We start from the raw sequence: 26,879 nt of genomic DNA on the forward strand, positions 1-26,879 counted from the left end.
GTCTTGAATGATGGCACTTGTTTGCAACAAAAGTTCTACAGTTCCATTCTATAAAACCCAAAAAGTCCAATAGCCTTCCTTCATTTTATCCCATCTCCATCCTCTTCTGTTCAAACTGGCAGTAGCTGAGGTGGCTGATTAGGTCTGTGGTTCACACCCACACCAGTCTTCTTGTCAAATGGTCAGCCCATCATACCCCTAGTGTTCTCTTTTGAACATACTTTCTAATCTTTTGTATAATGGACAGGCTGAGAACTTTCCAAATTTTAAGAGAACTTTCTGGTTCTTTTTTATTAGCAATTTTGTCTTCAATCCATTTCTTACTTCTCACATTTATAATCAATAAAGAATGACCAAACAGCTCCTTTAATACTTTGTTTGAAAATCTTAGCTAAATATCCACTTTTATTGCTCATGAGTCCTACCTTTCAAAAAATAGTAGTAAACAAACACAATTCAGTCAAGTTCTTTGTTGCTTTATAACAAACATAGCCTTTTCTCCATTGTCCGATAGCATGTTCCTCATTTCAGACTGAGACCTCATCAGAATGGACTTTATCATTCATATTTCTACCAACATTTCTGCACATAATTATTTATGTATCCTCTAAGGAGATGAAAGCTTTCTCAATAGCTCTCGTCTTTCTTTCTTAGTTCTCACTAGAATTGCCTTTAAAATCCCTTTATGGCGGCCCTGGCTGGTTGGCTCAGCGGTAGAGCGTCAGCCTAGCATGCAGGAGTCCCGGGTTCGATTCCCGGCCAGGGCACACAGGAAAAGCACCCATCTGCTTCTCCACCCCTCCCCCTCTCCTTCCCCCTCTCCTTCCTCTCTGTCTCTCTCTTCCCCTCCCGCAGCCGAGGCTCCATTGGAGCAAAGATGGCCCGGGCGCTGGGGATGGCTCTGTGGCCTCTGCCTCAGGCACTAGAATGGCTCTGGATGCAACAGAGCAACCCCCCAGAGGGGCAGAACATCGCCCCCTGGTAGGCATGCCGGTGGATCCTGGTCGGGCGCATGCAGGAGTCTGTCTGACTGCCTCCCCGTTTCCAGCTTCGGAAAAATGAAAAAAAAAAAATCCCTTTATGGCCATACTAACCTTTTCTAGCACACACATCAAAACTCTTCCAGCCTCTACCTATTACCCAGTTCCAAAGTTACTTCCATATTTTCGGGTATTTGTCCAAACAGCACCCCACTTCTTGGTACCAATTTCTTTCTTAGTGCATGCTGCTATAACAATCTACTAGAGCCTGGGTGGCTTAAACAACAAATATTTATTCCTCACAGTTCCAGAGCCTGGTAGTCAGAACTCAGGGTGCCAGTATGATCAGGTTCTGGTGAAGGCCATCTTCCTGGTTAGCAGACAGCCACCTTTCCTGCTGTGCCCTCCTCACAGAGCAAGGAGAGAGAAATAGGCTCTTTCCTGTCTCTTCTTATTAAGAGCATTACTCCCATCTTGGGGGGCTCCACCCTCATGACCTCGTCTAAACCTAGTTGCCTCCCAAAGGCCAACTTCCAAATACTATCACATTGAGGATTAGAGCTTCAACATATAAATTTGGGAGGGACAAGAACATTCAGTACATAGCAGCTATCTCATCTAAATTATACCTCCCTGTTTTGTTCTCACTCACCAAAATCTGTTTATTCTGTCATAGCATGTATCTTGATCTATAATTAGTCACTCCTTTGTTTCTTGTTTATTTTCTCTATTACCCACTAAAATGTAAGCATCATTGGGCAGGAATTACAATTGCAGAGTCTAACACCAGTGCCTGGCATATTGTAGGTGATCAACAAATAACTATTAATTGAATGAATACCACACACAGTATTAAATTTGCTACATTTCTTTTTTCTTTTTATTTAATTTCATTAAATTCTCATAGCATCTTTATTAAGATAAGTACTATCATTTCCACTTAACAAATGAGAAAACTAGGCTCAGAGGGGTGAAATAATTTTGCTAAGGCTACATAATTCACACACACACAAAGTAGGTTTTGGTCCCAGGCTCTCTAAAAATCCAAAGTCTGTGTGCCTGACCCTACATTTTGCCTACTTTAAGAAAATACATTAAATGATAATCCAGATGAATAAAACTCATAATTGGAAAATGGAGTTTTAATCAGGTTGAGGGAACTATATCTCTTTTAAAGGAATTCATGAAAAGATTTCTTTGACTATCAACTATGATTCTATTTTATTTAGAAATTTATTATTTCCCAACATACAGCTTTCTCGTAAGTAATTGAAAGTTATATTCTGTTAATAGAAATTCACTTTTAAAGCAAATTATTCTAGAATATACTTAGTTCTCAAAATGCAAAAGCAATTTTATGTAAGCAAATAAGATTATCAGACTACATGTCTAAAAAGTTTACTTCATGTAGAGAAAATAATCCATTGAGTTGTTAAAAGTAGTCTAATAATATGATAATATTATTTATGTTTGGATTTTTTTCTTTAGAACCAGTAGAAGTAAATCTAAAATCAAGATCTAAAATATCTTTTCTTTATCTTAAGGATACAGATGAGGTAGGTTTAATTTGTACACTTATAATTACTTACTAGTCATTCAGATTAACCCAAATCATTTTATATATGCTTCTACTAATTCCAAATTACAATGAATTTTAGGATTCAAAGCATAAGGTTTTAAAGTGATTTCCTCTCTGTTGTTATGGAAAATTTTATGTATGGAGAGAATAATATATTATTTGTTGGACAGTTCACACAATAGAAATTATTTTTCAAATTTGATAAGGACTAGCAATTTTCATAAAGTTAATTAAGTCAAGGCATCATAAACTATACATGCATAAGTTAAATATTTTATTTTAATATAAAATATGAAAATATACATCTATTTCTCAATCTTTTGATGTGTAGCCAAGACCATTTTTGAGCATGCTATAGTTATTTAAATTCTATAATTACAATAACAACTACCATAACAGACCATTTAGGACCAACACTATTGAGTCTTGAATCACCTGAGCACAGGTTCATGGGCATACTGAAAAGTAGCTGACTAGCCTTGAACATTGAGCATGCCTTTATATTATTCACTGGGTTTTATCTAGGAGCCCAGAGACAAAAATTAATTCAGAGAATCAGCAAAATAAAGTCATTTAAGAAAATCTCTTAAGAATTAATTTGTTATTAACCTGAATTATTGCCAATATGAATCATGAAACATAAAGAAATACATATTTTGGACCATAATTAATAACATGCTATAATTTTTGTTGCATATTCTGGCTTTTACACATTTTTTTTTCAAAATTATTTTTGTATTTTTTTTTTTGTATTTTTCTGAAGCTGGAAACGGGGAGAGACAGTCAGACAGACTCCCGCATGCGCCCAACCGGGATCCACCCGGCACGCCCACCAGGGGCGCGCTCTGCCCACCAGGGGGCAATGCTCTGCCCCGCCACAACCAGAGCCACTCTAGCGCCTGGGGCAGAGGCCAAGGAGCCATCCCCAGTGCCGGGGCCATCTTTGCTCCAATGGAGCCTTGGCTGCGGGAGGAGAAGAGAGAGACAGAGAGGAAGGGGGGCGGGGTGGAGAAGCAAATGGGCGCTTCTCCTATGTGCCCTGGCCGGGAATCGAACCCGGATCCCCCACACGCCAGGACGACGCTCTACCGCTGAGCCAACCGGCCAGGGCCCTTTTACACTTTTTAAAAATATTGACAGGATCCACTGTCCAGGGTATTAGTTTTGTCCTCATCTACATGGTTTATTTGGATTAATGTTTAATAAAAATCTCCCAAGAAATATTAAAACATCACATTAAGTTTACTCATCACAATAAATTTACTAGCATCTTATATTTAACATATAACATTTTAAATTGTAAAAAGTAATTTATAAAAAGTAAATTAAAATATGCATATGATTTTAAAAATTAAATAATACAGAAAGACTAATAAGGGCACAAAGTCCTTCCATTCTATACTTTCTATTTCAATTTTTCCTGCAGCAACCATGCTTAACCTTTTGAATTTTAATTCCTCTTATGAGTGACTTTATAATTCTAAAAATATGAACTTCTACTACTGTTTCTTATTTATCATTTTAAACATTAAATACTAAGGAATCAATAACAGAGATTTGAATTAGCTTATTTACATTGCTTTACATCTCACTTCTCTCCCTTTTTTATCTACTGGATAGCTACTTTTTTTGTTCTATTGTTAACATTTGTACCTTGAAAAAATATATCTTTGTTTTTTTTATCAACTTGATCACTAACTCCTGATTCCTGATGAAGATCTTAGCAGTCTTATTCTTTCTTCCAGTCTTTTTTCATAGATCAAGCATATCTTTACTTTCACTTTATTTTTAGGTCGATGATTATAGTCAGTTTGTAACTCTAGTAAGCCTTTTTGTTACATCTGCAGGTTTATTCTAAAACTTAAATTCTACAGAGACCATTTATGTTATTACAACAGTATAAATATTTATTGTAGAACAAAGTGATATGCTAGAATTATGTTTCTTTTCAATGAGTACAACGTAAAAAAAAAGACTCTCTTTTCTTATTCTTCATCAGTTACTCAAAAATAATGCCATATATTAATTCTCCTCATATTTAGATACTGTCTTGTATATGTACTTTTCTGGAATTTCTAATTGCCTTTTTGTTATTGTAGTGAATGGTAATAATGGTAAACATTTATATAGTACTTAGGTGTGCCAAGCAAATACATACATATATATGTACAGACATTGCACCGCTGTTCTGTACCATTCAGTGTTGCCAATGAAAAGTTCTCAGTCTTTTGTAAGTAAACTTATTTTTTTCTCTGGCAAGTTTTAGCATCTTCTCTTATGTCATTTTGAAATATTTTGAGGATATGACTAAATGGTAATTTTACTTCTATTCATTCTGTTCAGTGCTCATTAGACTATACCCTAAAGCTAAATATCTTTCTTTAGATCTAAAACATATTGTTATATTATTTCTCTTCACACTGATTACTAATAGTCAGATATTAAACTTCTTGAATTGTTTCTCTATATTGCTTTTCTCTATTTTTTGTCTCTTTAAAATTTTTCTCCTTATGGAAAATTTTCTTAACTTTTTTCTTCTGGCATTTTGCTGCATTTTTGTTCAATAATCATAATTTAAATTTCCAATTTTCTTTCTTGTTCTAGCTTAGTTTTTATTTCTTTCCATAAAATCCTGTTACTTTTTTTTTTTTTATTCTTCCGAAGTGAGAAGCGGGGTAGAGGCAGACAGACAGATTCCTGCATGTGCCTGACAGGGATTCACCCCACATCCCCACCAGGGGGCAGTGCTAGGCCCATCTGGGGCATTGCTCCGCTGCAATTGGAGCCATTCTAGCACCTGAGGCGGAGGCCAACCTTGCTCCAATGGAGCCTTGGCTGCGGGAGGGGAAGAGAGAGATAGAGAGAAAGGAGAGCGGAAAGGGTGGAGAAGCAGATGGGTGCTTCTCCTGTGTGCCCTGGCTGGGAATCCAACCCAGAACTTCCACATGCTGGGCTGACACTCTACTGCTGAGCCAACCAACCAGAGCCATCAATTTTTTTCTGAGGATATTAGAGTTCATTTTTTTAAGTTACTTTCTGTTTTTTGAATTATCTGTTTCTTCTGGTATACATGTTATTTTGTCTGTCATGAGATGCATCTTTGAACTGGCTGATTTTTTTTAATCATATTTGATAATTCTTCATTTGTTCATAGTTAAGAATGAAGACATAGCTTAATTTTTCTATGAAACTGCCATTAATTTTACAAACCAGTCTTTTTTCACAATTGAAAGCTGTCTTGTGTCTATGGCAGAATTCTTAACCAGGAAGCTTTACGATAGGGTAAGAACATAGAGGCAGCAGCTTGCCTGTCAGTCATCTATCTATTCAGATGTTAACATGAGAAGAGTTTCACTCTGAGAAGCTAAACCCACACTAGCAGGAAGTTTATTAAGAGAAGGGTACCTCTCTTAGCCTGGGATTAATTAAATACCATTTCCTATAACCCCATGGCATAGGGTAACTAGGAGATGGGAGAAGTGGCAATGGTTCAGAAATTCCATAGACAGAATTTCAATTAATCTATCTCTTGACTTTTGTTCTCATTCCTATGATCAGTATCTGCCAATTCTAAGCCTGGAGTTTTACCAGAAAGATAGAAAGATAACATGATATATTTTTGGTTGCTACACTGCAGTATTTAAAGCTTCAATTAACTTCCCATCTTTTCGAAATCTGAAACTGCTCATGGACTATCCTTTTTCTATTTCTTTCTCTATCTCTCTCTCTACTGTAGCCCTATCTTCTATATATAAACCTTGTTCAAGGCTCTCACTGACCCCTCAACAATGAATATTTAGGAAAAACTGTAGGTAGTCAAGCTAAGGATAAATGAACTTAACTAAAATTTGAGCTGCTGCTCAAGAGACGGAGTTTGTATTTTGAGCCCAAATTAATTGACTGCTAAAAACTAAACAATTAAGTATGCACTCTTTGTACAAATACAGTAATTCCAGAATCTCCATATTATAACAGTGTTAATGTTCAGGATAACTCCAACTTGACAAAGAACCAAGAAAATTAAATCTCATCTCAAAAGAGTAGACAAATGAGAACAAATTTGAAATGACCCAAATGTTAGAATTAATAGATTTTTAAGGCAGCTATTATAACTATGCTCAATTAAAAAATATGTTCACAGTGAATAAAAAGGGTGTTGATCTTATCAGAGAAATAGAAACTATATTTTAATACAAGGGTCCCCAAACTACAGCCCGCGGGCCACATGCGGCCCCCTGAGGCCATTTATCCGCCCCCCCGCCGCACTTCCGGAAGGGGCACCTCTTTCATTGGTGGTCAGTAAGAGGAAAGCGCGGTGTGGCTCATGTACAGTACTTGTTACGGCTAGCAGTGACAAATATGGAACTGGACATTGACCATCTCATTAGCCAAAAGCAGGCCCATAGTTCCCATTGAAATCCTGGTCAGTTTGTTTATTTAAATTTACTTATTCTTTATTTTAAATATTGTATTTGTTCCCATTTTGTTTTTTTACCTTAAAATAAGATATGTGCAGTGTGCAAAAGGATTTGTTCATAGTTTTTTTTTTATAGTCCGGCCCTCCAACGGTCTGAGGGACAGTGAACTGGGCCCCTGTGTAAAAAGTTTGGGAACCCCTGGTTTAATATATAGAAGTTCTAGAACTGAACGTATACTATACCTGAAATAAAAAACCTTCACTTGTTGAGCTTAAAGCAAGATGGAGATAAAGTGTCAGGGAACTTTAAGATAGATCATTAAAAATTAACTAATATAAAAAAATGCAAAATATTTTTTAAATTAAAAGGGATACAAACTGTATAAGTTTATTAACCAATCTCACCCCAATAAATTCAATAATTTTTTAATGTATTAAAAGTGGTGAACACAAAATGCAATATACAGATGATGTATCATAGAATCGTATACCTGAAACTTGTATATTTTGTTAACCAACGTCATCCCAATAAATTCTATAAAAATTTAAAAAATAAAGGTCTGCCGTGTGTATGAGTCTCCCCAAAAGAGAGGTAGAGTAATTTAGAAAAACAGTGTTCAGAAGTTTCCTTCTTTGAGGAAAGACATAAATTTATAAATTCCAGAAGCTTAGTGAACCCTAAGCAGTATAAATATGAAGAGAACCATACTTAGGCAAATAGTCAAACTACTGAAAACCAAAGGTAAGAACATCTTGAAAGCAAGCTGAGGAAAACAAGTTACATAAAGAACAATTAAAAATAGCCCTCACAGTTTATCAGAAACTATGAGGTCAGACCAATGAATTCCAGTAGGCATTGTAACATTTTAATACTATTTTGAAAGCAAAAAAAAAAAAATTTTTTTTTTAATTATCAGCCATAATTTTGTGTCACAATATTATTATTAAAATATTTTCAGGTAAAAATAAGCTGAGATAATTTGTTGCCAGCAGACCTCTGTTACAAAATATACTTAAGAAAGTTCTTTGGGCCTGACCAGGCAGTGGCACGGTGGATAGAGCATTGGACTGATATGCAGAGCACCCAGGTTCGAGACCCTGAGGTCGCCAGCTTGAGCGCGGGCTCATCTGGTTTGAGCAAAAATCCCACCAGCTTGAACCCAAGGTCGCTGGCTCCAGCAAGGGGTTACTCGGTCTGCTGAAGGCCCCCGGTCAAGGCACATATGAGAAAGCAATCAATGAACAACTAAGGTGTTGCAACGCGCAGTGAAAAAAGCTAATGATTGATGCTTCTCATCTCTCTCTGTTCCTGTCTGTCCCTGTCTATCCCTCTCTCTCTCTCTGAAAAAAAAAAAAAAAAAGTTCTTTGGGCCCAAGGAAAATGATAGAGATTCTTATCAATGGTAGTTGTTGAATTTATCAAATGTATTTTAAATGTTGCAGCTATGGAAATAATACTTTTCTTTTTTAACCTATTGAGTGATGAATTATAATAACTTCTCTGTTAGGAACCTTTAATTTATTGATAATTTTATTTGGCCATTATGAATTGTTTGCATAGTGTTGAACAGTAATATATTTTGAATTTGTGAAAACTTATCACTTTCTGTTACATCATCATTTCATACTTTGATGTCAAGATTATGCAGACTTATAAAAAGAACTGAAAAGTTGTTTATTTTTTCATTTAATTAATGTTACATTGCATAAGAAATATTTGTTGCAAAAATGTTTGAGCCTGACCCGGCAGTGGTGCAGTGGATAGAGCATCGAACTGGGATGCGGAGGACCCAGATTCGAGACCCCGAGGTCACCAGCTTGAGCATGGGTTCATCTGGTTTGAGCAAAGCTCACCAGCTTGAGCCCAAGGTCATTGGCTTGAGCAAAGGGTCACTCAGTCTGCTGTAGTCCCCTGGTCAAGGCACATATGAGAAAGCAATCAGCAAACAACTAAGTTGCCGCAACAAAGAATTGATGTTTCTCATCTCTCTCCCTTCCTAGGTTTGAAAGAAAGAAAGAAAAGAAAAATTAGTAAAAGTATGAGCATAGACAAATTTTAAAATTTCTATAGGGATAAATCATTGGCCTAATGCAGGGGTTGGGAACCTATGGCTCGCAAGCCAGATGTGGCTCTTTTGATGGCTGCATCTGGCTCACAGACAAATCTTTAATTAAAAAAATAATAACGTTAAAAATATAAAACATTCTCATGTATCACAATCCATTCATTTCCTACCACTTGTGTTCATGGTTGCAGGTGGCTGGAGCCAATCACAGCTGACCTCTGGGACAACACCAAATTTTTATTGGATAATGCATAACGTACACGGGTCGTTGTATGGCTCTCAAGGAATTACATTTTAAAATATGTGGTGTTCATGGTTCTCTCAGCCAAAAAGGTTCCCGACCGCTGGACTAATGTATGGACATCCCCTTTTGATCCCCAGTCAGGGCACACAAAAGAAGCAACTATCTGCTATCTGCTTCTCTTTCCCTCCTTCTCTCCCCTTCTCTCTCTCTTCCCCGTCCATAACCAGTGGCTTGATTTTTGAACGTGGCCCCAGCCACTGAGGATAGTTCGGTTAGTTTCAGCTTCGGCCCCAGGCAGGGGTTGCCAGGTGGATCCTGGTCAGGGCGCATGTGGGAGTCTGTCTCTTTATTTCCCCTCCTCTAACTTAAAAAAAATTTCTATAGAATTGTTTCCTTATCTATAAATTGGTAATAACACCAATCTCATAGGATTTTTTTAGAATTAAATAAACATTATATTTTAAAGTATTTAAAGAATTACACAGGTATTAATTATCATAATTAGATATTCCAAGTGTGAATTATCAAGTATAAATGATCAATACACACATGGAAAGAAATGACTTCTAAAATATTTTTCCATTTTTTTCCTGATGTTTAGGCAGAATATGCAAAGCCCTTACATGATCCATATTCACAGCACAGACAAGTATGTAGAAGAACATTGGGTTTGGGTTCTACAATCTCATATCCTATACCCAGTATTCAATCTAAAGCTTATCAAGAGGAAAAAGATACTACTTCATTTACAGGTATACACACTGTGTGTTTATGTTGAAATAACTGAAAATTAACTGCATTTAGACATAAGCATTAAGAAAATCTTTAACCAAGGCGTATCAGAACCTGATCATATTATCATATTATTCCACTACTTAATAACAACTGAAGACTCGCTATTTTAAAAATTGTAAACAGGTAGTGACACGGTGGATAGAGTGTCAGACTGGGATGCAGAGAACCCAGGTTCAAAATCCCGAGGTCCTCGACTTGAGGGCGGGCTCACCAGATTGAGTGTGGGGTTGCTGGCTTGAGCATGGGATCATAGACATGACCCCATGGTTACTGGCTTGAACCCAAAGGTCACTGGCTTGAAGCCCAAGGTAGCTGGCTTGAGCAAGGGGTCACTCGCTGTGCTATAGTTTCCGGTCAAGGCACATATGAGAAAGCAATGGATACACATATGAGAAAGCTAAGAAGCTGCAACAATGAATCGATGCTTGTCATCTCTTTCCCTTCCTGCCTGTCTGTCCCTCTCTCTGTCCCTGTTACTAAAAAAAAAAAAAAAAAAAGTCCAGATTGCTTAGTATGATATATAAGACCTTTACAGTCTTCCATTATGTCTTTACCCATACTGATTCTAGTTATAGTGAACCGTCTGTTCCAACTACCCTATGATTTGAACCATTCTGTTCTCTATGTTCAAAACATATTTCTCCACTTGATAGATTCTTATTCATCTTTAATAGTTGGAGCACTTGTAGTAGCAATTAAAAGAAAATATGATTACATGTGGCTTAAACAATAAAGATATTTATAATCTCAAATGAGACGTATCTCAGTAAAGCAATTTTATGGCTGGTTATTTCAGAAGTTTAATGATGCCATCAGATATTTACTTCCTCCATCTTCCTCAGTTGTCCCTTTACCAAGTAGCTTATCCTCCCAGCCCTGCTGTAAGATACATTGACTACTAGTTAAGCTAACTTGTATGGGTAACAACAGCCACTGAAAAAGAGAAAAGCTCTTTGGTTCCTTTGTAAAAATGAAGAAAAGTTTCCCTAAAGCCCTTTGTGTCTCCTTGGGTAGAATAGTTTCATGCACTCATATCTAAACCAATAAATCTTTATTGGCTTAGATCAGTTTTTCCAACTTTTAACATGACTCACAGTAAGAACTACTTTTTATATTACAATCTAATATATATTTGGAGCAGAAGATTTAGATTCATGGAGCCCTAATTATTTGTCATTCTCTCTGTAAGTTGAACTTGATTGTAGTATTTTAACTTTTGGTATAGTTATTACTAAAGATCCATGTGATACACTCTATTCTATTTCACTGTTTAAAATGTTGGTCAGGAGATGCTAAGTTGATGTAATGTCTAAACTGATGAGTTGTAGCTCACATTTTGATAAGTATAGTCTTAGATCATTCAAGATTCACTTCATTGAGTTAGGAAAGAGCCCAGAATCACCTGAAGGACATAGTTGCTTGGAGAAAGATGAACTGTGCAGAGTCATGTTAGCAAAGCAAGGGGGAAAAGGACTCTTAAATAGGCAATTCTTTTTTTAACACATTATTCTTTAAGATTCCACTTAAGGGCCCTGGCCGGTTGGCTCAGTGGTGGAGCGTCGGCCTGGCGTGCAGAAGTCCCAGGTTCGATTCCCGGCCAGGGCACACAGGAGAAGCGCCCATCTGCTTCTCCACCCCTCCCCCTCTCCTTCCTCTCTGTCTCTCTCTTCCCCTCCCGCAGCCAAGGCTCCATTGGAGCAAAGATGGCCCGGGCGCTGGGGATGGCTCCTTGGCCTCTGCCCCAGGCGATGGAGTGGCTCTGGTCGCAATGAAGCGACGACCCGGAGGGGCAGAGCATCGCCCCCTGGTGGGCAGAGCGTCGCCCCCTGGTGGGCGTGCCGGGTGGATCCCGGTCAGGCGCATGTGGGGGTCTGTCTGTCTCTCCCCGTTTCCAGCTTCAGAAAAATACAAAAAAAAAAAAAGATTCCACTTAAGTGTCACATCTTCTTTAAGGTATTCCCTGTTAGCAGTGACAGACTTGTCTACCCTTTAGGCAAAGCAAAATTCCCTTTATAAAATTTCTTGAGTCCCTCTATATATGAGGCATTATAATTCTTTTCTCAAAGTCCCAAACTAAGACTTTTGGGAAAGTTGGCAATATAAACACAAAAATGAGAAAAATAAAGAAGAAAAGTTTATTAAATTAAAATTAGAACATTTTATCCCAAACTCAGAGAACATCTGTTTTGTATCATGATATGAAGTAGAGAAGTCAGTGCACAATTCCATTTCCTAGGAGAAAGAAAAAATATTCAAAAAGTCAGTAGAAGATATTCTAAAAACAGCTCCCCCCACACACATATTTGAAGGAAAGGGGCTTGTTATCAGTGATGGGTCTCAGAAAGATGTGAAATCGTCCCTTTGGGATTCCTTTTCTTATTGCAAATCAACAACATTCCAAGTCGTGTGTTTTGTCCAAACCAGTGTTTGGAGAGTGAAATAATGACCTAGTGATTTTTCCCACCTGGTTTCCTAGTATTGCTTGAGCTGTACTCAGGGGGAAAGACCTAACTCGGAGGAGCAAGGTCTTGAAAAGATGGTTAACATAGAAGAGACAAGATACAATTTCGTAGAAACCATCTTTCCAAGTGCAAATAGCCACAAAGATAACTATGTAAAGAGAAACGTATGACGCCATCCAACAGCCCAAGAGTTATGAGACCTTTCTTTTACTACATTTCTCCTCAAATTGAATCACTGGAACCCAAGTGACACCTCATATGTAAATGGACAGAGTATGTACCATCATCACCACGTTAGAGTCATGAAGAGGTTTCACAAAACATACAGTGCAGGGAAACAAATTTCCCCACGATTTTTCGTGGCTCCAGCTCCCTCACCAGCCTACTCAGTCAGGCAGCTGAATGCTTGAACCCAAAGCATAAGCTAACACCTGAGTTTACGTGTTAATTTACAAGGGAGAATTTAACACTTTTCAGGTAAACAGGGAGATCATCCAAAGAAAATTTACCCTTTTTTTTGGACTAATATCAGGCCTAGTTTTTAAGTCATAAATTGTTATAATTAAATATGTCACATGATTTATCAAATTCTGTGCTCATTGTCTCCTGAATTCTGTCATCTGGGTTTACTTTTATTTTTCCTACATGACAACCTTTAATAGTTTTTTTTTAATTAACATTTTTAGAGAGAGAAACATTGATTTCTTATTCCACTTTTTTATGCATTGATTGGTTGATTCTTTAAAAAAAAAATTTTTTTTAAGAGAAAGAAACATCAATTTGCTGACCCACCCATCTAAGCATCCATTGGTTGATTCTTGTATTTGGCCTGATGAGAATTGAACCTGTAGCTTTTGCTGTAGGGACGATAGCCTAGCCACCTGAGCTACCTCGCCAGGGCCTAATAGTTCTTTTAATAATGATCTGTTAGTCGTTAACTTTTTTTTTCTTTTTTTCTTTTTTTCTTTTTTTTTTTTTTTTTGTATTTTTCTGAAGCTGGAAACGAGGAGAGACAGTCAGACAGACTCCCACATGCGCCCTACCGGGATCCACCGGGCATGCGCTCCAGGGGCGATGCTCTGCCCCTCCGTGGCGTCGGTCTGCCGGGACCAGAGCCACTCTAGCGCCTGGGGCAGAGGCCAAGGAGCCATCTCCAGCGCCCGGCCATCTTTGCTCCAATGGAGCCTCAGCTGCGGGAGGGGAAGAGAGAGACAGAGAGGAAGGGGGGGGGGGATGGAGAAGCAAATGGGCGCTTCTCCTATGTGCCCTGGCCGGGAATAGAACCCGGGTGCCCCGCACGCCAGGCCGACGCTCTACCGCTGAGCCAACCGGCCAGGGCCAGTCGTTAACTCTTTTGATTCTTGTATATCTGGAAGTGTCTTGTCACTTTTGAATGATAGTTAAGTTGATGCTAATTTCTAGGTTGAAAATTATTTTCTCTTAACACTTTAAAGATAAACTCATTATCTTCTGGACTCATTTATAGATTAGCACTTTGCTCTGGTCTAATTCTCATTCCTTTATAGAATGACAAAGTCATCCCTTTTCTTTCTGGTAGTTTAAGTATTTTCCTGCTCATTCTTTATTATCTGCACTTCTACTCTAATATATCTGAGTATAGATTTATTCTTATCAATGATCCTTAATTTGTGAAATAGACTTCTATTAATTAAAATTATTATTACTATCTCCTCAAATATAGGTTCTTCACCATTTCTTTTATTTTTTTCTTCCAGAACTATTAAACAAATGTTGAAGCCCTTCAGTCTGTCTTTCATGTTCTCTAACTATTCTTTCACATTTTTAAATTTATTTATCTGTGCATTCTTAGTGAATTCCTTGGTTTTCTTCCAATTCATTAAGTCTCCCTTGGCTATGTAATCTAGAGATATTTTTTATTTCCAAGATTTTTGGCTTTTATATTGAACTTTTTTTTTCCTTTTGCCTGTTTTTCACATCCTCTTTTATATAAATAATTTTTATTTATGTCTTTGAAGTTTCTAAACATACCATACTTTATCAAATTTAAGATGTCACCAATTGACACTGTTAATTAAGCTATGACAGAGAATGCTTTAGGATTGAGATGTGGAAGGAATTTTAGAGTTGTTTTAGATTCTTCAGTTTAATTTTATTGCTGAATTTACCTTGTACTTGTTGACTTTGTTGGCTATTTTTCTTAGTTTTATATTTTTATGTTTTTTAGAATTTTATAAGGTTCTCTCTTCACCCAACACTTACTGCACCCTACTCCTTTCTTACCGGAACTTTTGTAGTTGCTGCCACTCAGACCTGATGACCCTCAAGCCAAACCATATTTTAGAATTGCAAATGGGCCCATCTGTTAGAGAAGTACCGGGATATGGCAGATTCAGTTATGATGCTTTGGTGTGATTTGACTTAATGCCTGGATACCCAGTTGGCAGTCGAAGGATTGATTTTTAATTTCTTATCACAATCAGGTTACTGCAACCCAGCCCCTTGTTTTAAGTAGTGGCCCTGTCTTTCTGCCACTTACCTTTTCTATTTGTATAAATAGCATCTCTCCAGTTTCCAAGGCCAAAAACCTAGAAGTCAATCATTGCTTTCTCTTTTTCCCCTTATACTCCATATTCAATCCACCAGTCAATGCACCTGGCTCTTCCTCCAAAATATAACCTGAAGCCCACTGCTTCCTCTGCTAAGTCCTGGTCTAAGCCACCAACATGTCTTATCCTCTCATTAATTACTCCATTGCTACTCTTGTCATCCATAATCCCCCTTCCTTCCACAGACTACCCATCTTTGAGCAGTGACCTTTCTAAAGAATAATTTAAACTACTTTGTTATTCAATTTAATACTCTTCAAATAATCTCAATTATAACCAGAATAATATAATATCTTAACTCTTCACTATGGCTTATGTGGTCTTAGATGATTTGGTCCCTGCTATCTGCCTCATCTCATCTTACTCAACCCTCCCCTCCTTCACTACACTCCAGCAGCACTGACCTTCCCATTCCTTCCACATTCCAAGCTGGTTTCACAGAGACCTTTACACATGCTGTTTCCTCTGCCTAGTAGGCCGCTCCTCGGATGGCTGTTCATCTGGCTGCCTCCATCTCTTTCTCAGACTCCTTAGAGAGGTCTTTTATAGCCACCCTAGGTGAAGACCATGTTTATGTTTTCATAATACCTACAAATAGTTGAAATTATTTTAGATAATTATGTATGTATTGATTGATTTACTTGCCAGATTTCCCCATGTTTAAGATGTTCCCATGTATAAGATGCACTTTAATTTTGGGGCCCAGAATTTGAGAGAAAAAAAAAGTATTACATAAAGTTATTGAAATCAAGTTTTATTTGTCATAAAATTCATACAACTCCTCATCACTGTCAAAACTCCCATCCATTAGCTTGTCCTCATCTGTGTCTGATATCACTGTCTTCATATATTGCTTCATCCTCAGTTCCATCTATGGCATTTGAAATGCCACACTTCTCAAATTATTTGACAACCACTGTATAAGATGCATACAGTTTTTAGACCCCCAAGTTTTTTTTTTAAAGTGTATCTTGTACATGGCTAAACACAGTATTTATTAACTATCTCCTCCCTGTAGAACAGAGTTTCCCACCCAATACACTGTGGTAACCTGCTCAACTCGAAGGGGATATAGGTGTGCTATAGGTGTGCTGAAATGCTGATCCTTTAGCCTTCAAGACTGCTGGGTTGGCCACATGGTAGCCTAACTACCGGTGCACTCAAGTGATTATCCTGGTGCCTTATACAAAGGATATTAGTTAAACTGTTTGTCATGATGTGGAAATGGTTGTGAAGCACTATATTTACTACTTGAGGACAGGAAAAAAAGCTGAATTTATTGCTAAGAACATGTATGACTGGGGACATTTTTAGGGAGGCAAAGAAATGGTGGATTGGCTATCAAGCATATTTGAAAGAGTTACCTTGAACACCTTCTTTTTGCCAGTTAGCCAGCTCTGTTTGACATTTGCTAACTAACCTCCCTCTATACCAACATGGTTTAACTATCAGAGGCTTCCTACTGGCTGATAAGACTTTACATGTTGGAGATATTTGCAAATTTGGGAATGCCTTCCACAAAAATCTTCAGGACCAGTTTTATGTTTATCTGTCTTAGGTAAACATTAGATTGTTGATCATGTGATTGGATCCAAGATAGCCTTTCTCCAGTTCTATCTTGTTCACTTAAGAAGTTTTTACTGAGTAGCTACTACAGATTAGATACTATACCAGGTTATTTTATATTATAAAATATTTTATATAAGATATTTTTTAATGCCATGATATATATGTGCCTTTTATAATAATCTTTTATAATTTCAGCTCAAACTGAAAAAAAGCTTAAGGACTCATTTGATATGATTGGTGACTTAGAAGATTATGTAAATAAAAGGTAATTTATTTAAAAAGTTTAAATATTTTATTCTGGCCTGACCTGTGGTGGCGCAGTGGATAAAGCATCGACCTGGAAATGCTGAGGTCGCTGGTTTGAAACCCTGGGTTGCCTGGTCAAGGCACATATGGGAGTTGATGCTTCCTGCTCCTCCCCCCTTCTCTCTCTCTGTCTCTCCTCCCTCTCTGTCTCTCCCTCTCCTCTCTAAAATGAATAAATAAAAAAAAATAAATAAATAAAAATAAATATTTTATTCTGGCCTGACCACTGGTGGTGGCATAGTAGATAAAGTGTCAAACTGAGACACTGAGGTCCCAGGTTCAAAACCCTGAGGTCTCCAGATTCAGTGCGAGCTCATCCAGCTTGAGTGCAGACTCACCAGCTAGAGCATGGAGTTGCTGGCTTGAGCATAGGATTATAGACATGACCCCATGGTCACTGGCTTGAGCTCAAAGGTTGCTGGCCCTAAGGTCACTGGCTTGAGCTCAAAGATTACTGTCTTGAAGACTGAGGTCGCTGGCTTGATCCCAAGGTCGCTAGCTTGAGCAAGGGGTCACTGACTCAGCATGAGCCCCCCGTCAAGGCATATATGAAAAGCAATCAATGAACAACTAAGAGTGCTGTAGCAACGAGTTGATGCTTCTCATCTCTCTCCCTTCCTGTCTGTCTCTGTCTCTCTGTCTCGCTCACAAGTCAAAAAAAAAAATTCTGCACAATGAATTTTTCTAATAGAGAGAGTTTTGTCTTTTATTTTCTAGCAGACCAGAATGAATTTATTCTGGCTTATTACTTTTTAAATCCATATTATAATACAATGGCTGATCCTAGACTTCTCAGCTACTCAGCATTATATTCGGACCTTAAACATATGTTCTGTTTGTTGCAAGTTTACAGTCAAATGTAGAGAAAGATATAGAAACATGAATGGAGAGAATACAATTGTGTTTTTTTAGTAGAGACATAAATTTCATTACACTACAGTGGGGTTTTGTAGATTTTTATTTTTTGTATAAAGATTTTTATTTTTTGTATAAAGTTATGATCTTTCTCATGAGATCCTTAAACTCTGTGTAATGAAAAAAAATCATATTAATCCAGGATGTTTTAAAATGTGTTTGAAGCAATAATATTTAGTCCTTTTAGATTTATCTCATTCCTTATATTTCTTTCTGAGATAGTATCTGAATAGATGAGCGAAGGGCTCACTATACTTTGTGACATTAAGGAAAGGTACTTGACCAAGGTTTTTTTGTCAATATCCTTGTACTGCTCGTCTCATTCTCCTTCTGTGACTGCTGCTATTTGTGGTTTGTGTACATTTGGTCTATACTCTCTGAATTTAGATAGGGTCCACTCTTAACTCTCATTAGTATGGTAAGGCTCTCTGAGTCTCTGCCATGCCTCCATATGCCCTTAGACTGTCCATCACTTATGCCAAGCCTATGCTATGGCTTACCTCCCCCTTGCGATGGCAGGCCTCTTGGCAAGCCTAAACTCAGTGTCCACACTGCATGTGATCCAAGGGAGATCTGGAAAGAAAATAATATATCTCTGCCTAACCACACCATTCCATCCTGTTAACAAAGTTGTGGCCACCCCCTGTTGACAGGAAGCTGCCCTGCAAAGTACTTTTCTCCCAGAATCTCAACAAAGGATATGAAAATACCTCTCCACCTTTGGTGGTCTCCTCAACCTACAAATAGTCCTTCTCCCCACTCAAAAACCAAAGAGTCATACAGATTACTGTCTTGCTTCCACCACCACCTTCGCTGTTTCCTGCTCCCAATGCCACTCCCCTACACGCCCCACAACCCTGCCCTCTTCCTCCCTCCACTCTCCAAACAAAGCAGGAAGGCTTGTCTTGTCAGGTTGAAAGTTTATGGTAGAGGGTTTAGGGGAGATGTTGGCAGTGACTTTAAGAAATGGAGAGGCAGACAAAAATTGATGAGCTGAAATCAGCCCCATAGACATTTATGCTGAACTTGTGTTCATTTTCAGAAGAAAAACTCCTCCACAGGTGAATGATATTCATACAAAAGAAAATAAATCGGTCAGAAATGATCAAGGACGTGAGCATTGTTCAGTAGGAAAGAGAAGCTTGCTCCCTTTATGCTTTGAGGATGAACTGAAAAAGCCAAATGCCAAGATAATCAGCATTAGTTCAACAAAGACAGAAACTTCTCACACGGTAATAAGAATATCTACTACTGTTCAGTAAATATTGTGGGAATATCATATTCCAGTGACCAGAATCTTTGATAAATCTTTCTTTTGGTTTCACACACTTAAAGTTTTAATGCTCTTTTTAGAACCGCCACCCCCAAACTGGGGATTTCTTTGCATCAGTTGAACACTTTGTGTTTTCTTTATGAAGAAGGCTTTATCAAATTTTGTTGATTATTAATAAATATAAAATAAAACTGGTATTTTAGAAAATAGATCCTGTATCACTTTTCTATCAATCTACTTTATCTATTTCAACCAGAAAATACAATTATTAAAAGCTATTTTGGGTCAGTCCGTTCAGCCTCTGCCATCGCCCTGTGCCAGCGCTGCGGTGCCACCTCGGGCCGGCGGTCCTGCGCGCTCGGCTGCGGCGGCGTCCTCATGGGGTCTGCGTGAGGCGCCCTCACGCGCGGAGGACAGACACTTCTGCTGCCCGGAGACAGCAAGCACCCATCTTCCACAGGACTTGGAATTCTTAGAGGACTGCCTTTGTGAAAAGCTGGCAATCATTTCTTTAAATTCCATCTTAGTTTTCCTGCCAGAAACCATGAACAGCTTCAGTAATGAAGAGTTTGACTGCCTTTTCCTTGATGAGGGCTCTACTGCCAAGGACAATTTAGACCAAAAAATTAACGAAGTTTCTTCTTCCGATGCCTTCTATGTTACGGACCTGGGAGACATTCTAAAAAAACATCTGAAATGGTTAAAAGCTCTTCCTCAGATCACCCCCTTTTATGCGGTCAAATGCAATGACAGCAGGACCATAGTGAAGACCCTCGCTGGCATCGGGACAGGGTTCGACTGTGCCAGCAAGACTGAAATACAGTCTGACCTGTGGTGGCGCAGTGGATAAAGCGTCGACCTGGAAACACTGAGGTCGCCGGTTCGAAACCCTGGGCTTGCCTGGTCAAGGCACATATGGGAGTTAATGCTTCCTGCTCCTCCCCCTTCTCTCTCTCTCTCTCTCTCCCCCTCTCTCTCTCCTCTCTAAAATGAATAAATAAATAAATAAAAGAATATATATATATATATAAGTCTTAAAAAAAAAAGACTGAAATACAATAGGTGCAGAGTCTTGGGGTGCCTCCAGAGAGGATTATCTATGCAAATCCATGTAAACAAGTGTCTCGGATTAAATATGCTGCCAATAATGGAGTCCGGATGATGACTTTTGATAGTGAAGTCGAGCTGATGAAAGTTGCCAGGGCACATCCAAAGGCAAAGTTGGTTTTGCGGATTGCCACCGATGATTCCAAAGCAGTCTGTCGTCTCAGTGTTTAATTTGGTGCCACACTCAAAACTAGCAGGCTTCTTTTGGAATGGGCAAAAGAGCTAAATATTGATGTCATCGGTGTCAGCTTCCACGTGGAAGGGGCTGTACTGACCCCGAGACCTTTGTGCAGGCCGTCTCGGATGCCCGCTGCGTCTTTGACATGGGAGCTGAGGTTGGTTTCAACATGTATCTGCTTGATATCGGTGGTGGCTTTCCTGGATCTGAGGATGTAAAGCTTAAATTTGAAGAGATCACCAGTGTCATCAACCCAACCTTGGACAAGTACTTTCCGTCAGACTCAGGAGTGACAGTCATTGCCGAGCCAGGCAGATACTATGTCACATCAGCCTTCACGCTTGCAGTTAACATCATTGCCAAAAAGTTGATGTTAAAGGAGCAAACAGGCTCTGATGATGAGGAAGAGTCGAACAAGAAAACCTTTATGTATTACGTGAATGATGGCGTGTATGGGTCGTTTAATTGCATCCTCTATGATCATGCCCACGTGAAACCCCTTCTGCAGAAGAGGCCCAAACCGGATGAGAGGTACTACTAGTCCAGCATATGGGGACCGACCTGTGACGGCCTGGACCGCATCGTCGAGCGCTGTGGCTTGCCTGAGATGCACGTGGGGGACTGGATGCTCTTTGAGAACATGGGGGCTTACACCGTGACTGCCGCTTCCACCTTCAATGGCTTCCAGAGGCCGACCATCCACTACGTGATGTCGGGACCCATGTAGCAACTGATGCAGCAAGTCCAGAAGCAGGACGGCGGCCCCGGTGTGGAGGAGCAGAACATCGGTGCTCTGCCAGTGTCCTGCACCTGGGAGAGTGGGATCAAGCGCCACCCGGCGGCCTGTGCCTCAGCCCGCATCTATGTGTAGAGGCTATTCCCGTAGCTGTCACTGTGTGTGGAGCTTAAATTAAAGGATACGGGGGCACCATTTAACTTAATTATTGCTAGTTTTGAAATGGCATAAGTAGGGTGGGCACAGATGGAACAGTATGGAAGGCTAGGACACCGGGGTCACACTTATCCGTGTTCCTATGGAAACTATTTAAATATTTGTTTTATATGGATTTTTATTCAATTTTCAAACATGCTACTAAAGAGTGCCCCTCAGCTGCCGAGCAAGCATTTGTAGCTTGTACGTGGGCAGAATGGGCCAGAAGCTCCGTGTTGTGACCTGTTTTAAAAATAAAGTACCTTGAAAATTTAAAAAAAAAAAAAAAAAAAAAAGCTATTTTGTAGCCCACAGAGTATCTTAGAAGGCTGGAAAGATAATTAAGCTTAATAGTTATTCAAATTATAGCCTCACCTCCACTGGGGCCTGTATTATTGTCACAGAGAGCAGTTAACAACTCTGATTCTGGGCAGGGGACACTATTTCTAAGACCATTGCCACTGCTGCCCTTCAAAGCTAGACATACCTACCACCGTCCTCACTAGAATAGTTTCACAGTGCCTGTTGTTTCACAGTGCTTGCTTTTTCTGAACTAAAGTCTTGTCTTAGGTCAGGGGTCCCCAAACTATGGCCCCCTGAGGCCATTTATCCGCCCCCGCCGCACTTCCGGAAAGGGCACCTCTTTCATTGGTGGACATTGACCATCTCATTAGCCAAAAGCAGGCCCATAGTTCCTATTGAAATACTGGTCAGTTTGTTGATTTAAATTTACTTGTTCTTTATTTTAAATATTGTATTTGTTCCCATTTTGTTTTTTTACTTTAAAATAAGATATGTGCAGTGTGCATAGGGATTTGTTCATAGTTTTTTTTATAGTCTGGCCCTCCAATGGTCTGAGGGACAGTGAACTGGCCCCCTGTGTAAAAAGTTTGGGGACATCTGTCTTAGGTAGTTTATCTTATTAGCAGAATCCCAGGTCACATGCCTATGCCCTAACCTCAAGGGAGGCTGATAAAACCAGTTTCTGTGTCTCCCTAAGGGTGCATAGACTTGAAGGATGAAAAATTCCCTAATGTATTGGACAAACCAAAAATATGACAAATCTCCACTACTGTGGCTAAGTGGATAACTTTGGCATTGTCAATGGATTGCAAAACTAGATCTTTTGTCATTTGGGGGGGAAATCATAGGCATTAATATGTCTTTCAAACTAAGCACACTACTATACAATTAGATGGATCCTGTTTCTTATTATATTAATTGTATTTTTAAAGGAAAAGTATCAATCATTGAGTCAAAGTTTACAAACTAAATATTTGACAGCTGTTTTGTTTGTTAGTTTTTTTGAAGTGAGAGGAGGGGAGATAATGAGACAGACTCCTGCATGTGCCATGACCAGCAACCCTGTCTGTGGCCAATGCTTGAATCAACTGAGCTATTTTTAGTGCCTTAGACTGATGCTTGGACCAACTAAGCTATCTTCAGTGCCCAGGGCTCAAACAAATTGAACCACTGACTATGGGAGGGGAAGAGGGAAAAAGAGGCAGAGAGGGAGAGAGAAGCAGATGGTCACTTCTCTTATGTGCCCTGACTATGAATCAAACTGGGAATATGTCAGGCCCACACTCTACCCACTGAGCCAACCAGCTAGGGCCCAGTTTTTTTTTGGGGGGGGGGTTAGTTGTTTTTTTTTTATCTAGAATGGAAATGTGAAGAAGAGTTTGATGAATAGGTTACACATACAGATTTTGCTACTACTGTGATAAAAAATAATCTATTTTTAAGTCAATCTACTTTGGCTACTTTATTTTGCAAATATATGTTAAGCACTTTTTATATGCTAAGTGTTGGGACACAATAACAAATATATTCATTATACAGACAATTTTAGATTTTTTGAATTATGTATTAGGACATCCAGATTTTGTAATTTGGGTTTGTACTCAGGTCTCTTCTGACCTTTGACTTAATCCATATTTTGTTATGCTTCCTATTTCTGGACATGTAAACCTAAAAAATGTCAGAAAGATGTTTTATTCTACCAATATCCAACTTTATTTCTAAAAGAATTTTAGCCAAATTTCAGATTTTAACCCTAATATCTTGATAGAATATTGAAAAGAGAAGGAAGTATATCATATACAAGTATTTGCTTTGTGTGTGTGTGTGTGTGTGTGTTTGAATACCACTATTGTTCATAGTAAAAACTTCTATGTAATCACTTTTATAACACTTTATTATTTTATGTTTGTGTTTTAAAATATATGTAGCCTTCTTGCCTCAATAGATTAATGACTAAGTGCTCTTTTTTTAATCCATAGAAACAAAATGACACAAATCCCATCATTTTCCATGATACTGGATATGTACAAATGTTACTTTTGACAAAATATAGACTTCCTGCCCAACCGATGGAAAACAGAAACATTTACCCGTATAAAAAAACAAATTTTGTTTTAGAAAAAAATTGTGAAATTCTCAAATCTTTAATTAGTGGTCAATTTATTACTTCTTCCAAAGAACTATCCCTGTAGCATGGAGGAAAGATATACAAGCAATATCTTTTGAAATGGGTCATAGAGTTCTGGAGGATAAACTAAAGAAGAAAACTAGTATGAAGACATCCCAAAACATATCTTGGAATAAAGTCTATCATTTCTCAGAGCCTTTTTCCAGACTAACAAAAAAATTTGTAGATTTCCTTGATAAAACTGAGATTCAAGAAGTGAGTGCTCAAACCAGTAAATTTGAAAGAATGTGGTCTACAGTAAAGCCAACAAGCAAATTCACCACCTCACCTGTCAAATATTGTTCAAAGTCTTTAAAAAACTGTACTGAAAGTCCGTACATTACATACTGTGATACCACTGGAAGATTTGTTACATTTTCCGCATGAAAATTAAATGCCGCCCAAAATGTTGTTTACAGAAATACTTGGGTAACAAGAGCAAATAACAAAATTTCAAGATCATAGAAGAAATTATCTAAATAGCAATGTTCTGATGAGTAGTATAAGAAAGCAAAGCACATAAAAATATAGAAATTGGAATTACAAGTCAATAGTACTCTATTTAAGAAAAAAACAAAGTTTTTATAAAATAAGAAGACAAATTAGGAAGTAATTATCAACAAGAGGAACTAGTTTCTGAATTTCTATTATCTCAATTAGATTTCTCAATCACCAGCATTCTTACCGTTAAGTTTGCTTCAGATCAAGAATGTCATAGACTGATTCTGGAAATTCACTATTGAAAGTCAAATTACATCAATAACCTTGCTCTAGAATTGAATATAAAATAAGACAAATGTACCATTACCCTAATACATGTGGAATTAAAAGTATCAGCATTTTGGATAATCATTGAAAAATAGTATTTTACATTAACAATTCATGCAATTAAAAAGGCTTTGAAAAATTTCATGTAGTTTTTTGGTATTATATATTAGAATTTCATTACTATAAAATACCTTTTTTCATCTATAACTTTGACTTTTTTTTAAATTGTTAAATAATTGAAAAGAATAACTTATCCTTCATAAGCTAAATAACTCTGGTAGTATAAAGCCAGTAACCATGGCCACCATCACAGCTGCCTGGCCCATGCAGGTTCGCATTTGATTCGGACAGATGGTAATGAAACAATGGAGCCAAGAACTGGTGGGCCATTACCTTTAATCCTAGCTTGCACGTGATGGGCAAGTAAAACACACAATGGGCTCCAAAACCCACTCATTCAGTGCTCACAAAGCTACTGACTTATCTGAGTTTCCTAGAATCAAAGGTTTCTAGCTCACCAGCCTTATTCACCTCTGTTTCCCATCTCCTCTTTGCACAAACTCTGCACAAACTGGCTTCTCCTTTAGCATTCTGCCATCTTGACTGCTTCTCTGGGCCTCCTCCATGTGGCCCTTTTTCTGCTCTTTTTTCTCTGCTAATCTCAGGAACCAAGAGTGAAAGCAAGCTCCTGGTCTGCCCCCATTTTATAGTGTAGAAATCAAAACTTTTAATCCAATATACAAACAAGGAAGTCTCTGATGCAAAGTCACTTATCTGAGGCATAATGGGATTCCTCATGAGAGTGCACCATCCCACATCATGGAATCAGTCAAGGGTGTGGGGAAAAGCTTAGTCTTAAAACTAAGCCTTAAGCTATAACCACCCTGCCTGCTTACAGTCTGTCCCCCACACCCAATGCAAACTATAAGCGAGCAAACATATATCATAGTTAAAAACTTATTTGACCAACAGGTAGCAAATTCTATTAAGCATTGACCATTTTAAGTATTTTATTACAATGCTATTTCACTCTTTCTCATTAACTTTTTATTAACCCTAACAGTATAAAGGCAGAACTCAACATAGAAACAAGTTCATTTTAGGCCCTGGCCAGTTGGCTTAGTGGTAGAGCGTCGGCCTGGCGTGCAGAAGTCCCGGGTTCGATTCCCAGCCAGGGCACACAGGAGAGGCGCCCATCTGCTTCTCCACCCCTCCCCCTCTCCTTCCTCTCTGTCTCTCTCTTCCCCTCCCACAGCCGAGGCTCCATTGGAGCAAAGATGGCCCGGGCGCTGGGGATGGCTCCTTGGCCTCTCTGCCCCAGGCGCTAGAGTGGCTCTGGTCGCAACAGAGCGATGCCCTGGAGGGGCAGAGCATTGCCCCCTGGTGGGCAGAGTGTCGCCCCCTGGTGGGCGTGCTGGGTGGATCCCGGTCGGGTGCATGCGGGAGACTGTCTGACTGTCTCTCCCCGTTTCCAGCTTCAGAAAAATACAAAAAAATAAAAATAAAAAAATAAATTAAAAAAAAAAGAACAAGTTCATTTTAAAAGTTTACTTGTGATCCATTTTTTAAAGGATTTTTAAAATCTTAACTGTTAGTGCTTGAGGAGAAGTGGGTGTAATGAAAAGTATTTTAGTTAGGGGTGTAATAAGGTACAAAAAAAGCTGCAAAATTAATATTGATATTTTAAGAGGAAAGGTCAGGCTTTCCTGTCCCATCCTTCCTTTAGGGAGGGGAGGGAGAAGGATGTAGAAGTTTCTGGCTTGGAAGAACAATGGACCATTTAGGGGTTTTTTTGTTTTTTTAATTTTATTTTATTTATTTTATTTTTTTTTAATAAATTTTTATTTTAATGGGGTGACATCAATAAATCAGGGTACATACATTCAAAGAAAACATTTCCAGGTTATCTTGTCATTTAGTTCTGTTGCATACCCATCACCCGAAGAGAGATCGTCCTCCGCCACCCTCCATCCAGTTCTCTCTGTACCCCTCCCCCTCCCCCTCTCCCTCCTTCCCTTCCCCCACCCCCATAGCCACCACACTCCTGTCCATGCCTCTTAGTCTCGCTTTTATGTCCCACCAATGTATGAAATCCTGCAATTCCTGTTTTTTTCTGATTCGCTTATTTCACCCCGCACAATGCTACCAAGACTCCACCATTCCTCTATAAGAGATCCAATGTCACCATTTCTCCTAGCTGAATAATATACCATGGTGTATATGTGCCCCAT

At 38.6% G+C, this 26,879-nt stretch overlaps 1 protein-coding gene and 1 pseudogene across 1 annotated transcript in view; both read left to right on the forward strand.

The window, feature by feature from the left end:
* The window catches only part of C3H1orf141 (chromosome 3 C1orf141 homolog), a 41,148-nt gene extending 16,881 nt beyond the window's left edge, over positions 1 to 24,267 (forward strand). The window contains 4 exon segments of the mRNA XM_066266542.1: positions 16,896 to 16,965; positions 18,964 to 19,153; positions 23,693 to 23,882; positions 23,885 to 24,267. Coding sequence (XP_066122639.1) covers positions 16,896 to 16,965; positions 18,964 to 19,153; positions 23,693 to 23,882; positions 23,885 to 24,267 — 833 coding nt within the window.
* LOC136329024 (ornithine decarboxylase-like) lies at positions 19,618 to 21,350 on the forward strand (annotated as a pseudogene).
* Positions 24,268 to 26,879: the final 2,612 nt, after the last annotated feature.

The sequence above is a fragment of the Saccopteryx bilineata genome, chromosome 3 (assembly GCF_036850765.1).
Source record: "Saccopteryx bilineata isolate mSacBil1 chromosome 3, mSacBil1_pri_phased_curated, whole genome shotgun sequence".
In the NCBI taxonomy this organism is placed as follows: domain Eukaryota; kingdom Metazoa; phylum Chordata; class Mammalia; order Chiroptera; family Emballonuridae; genus Saccopteryx; species Saccopteryx bilineata.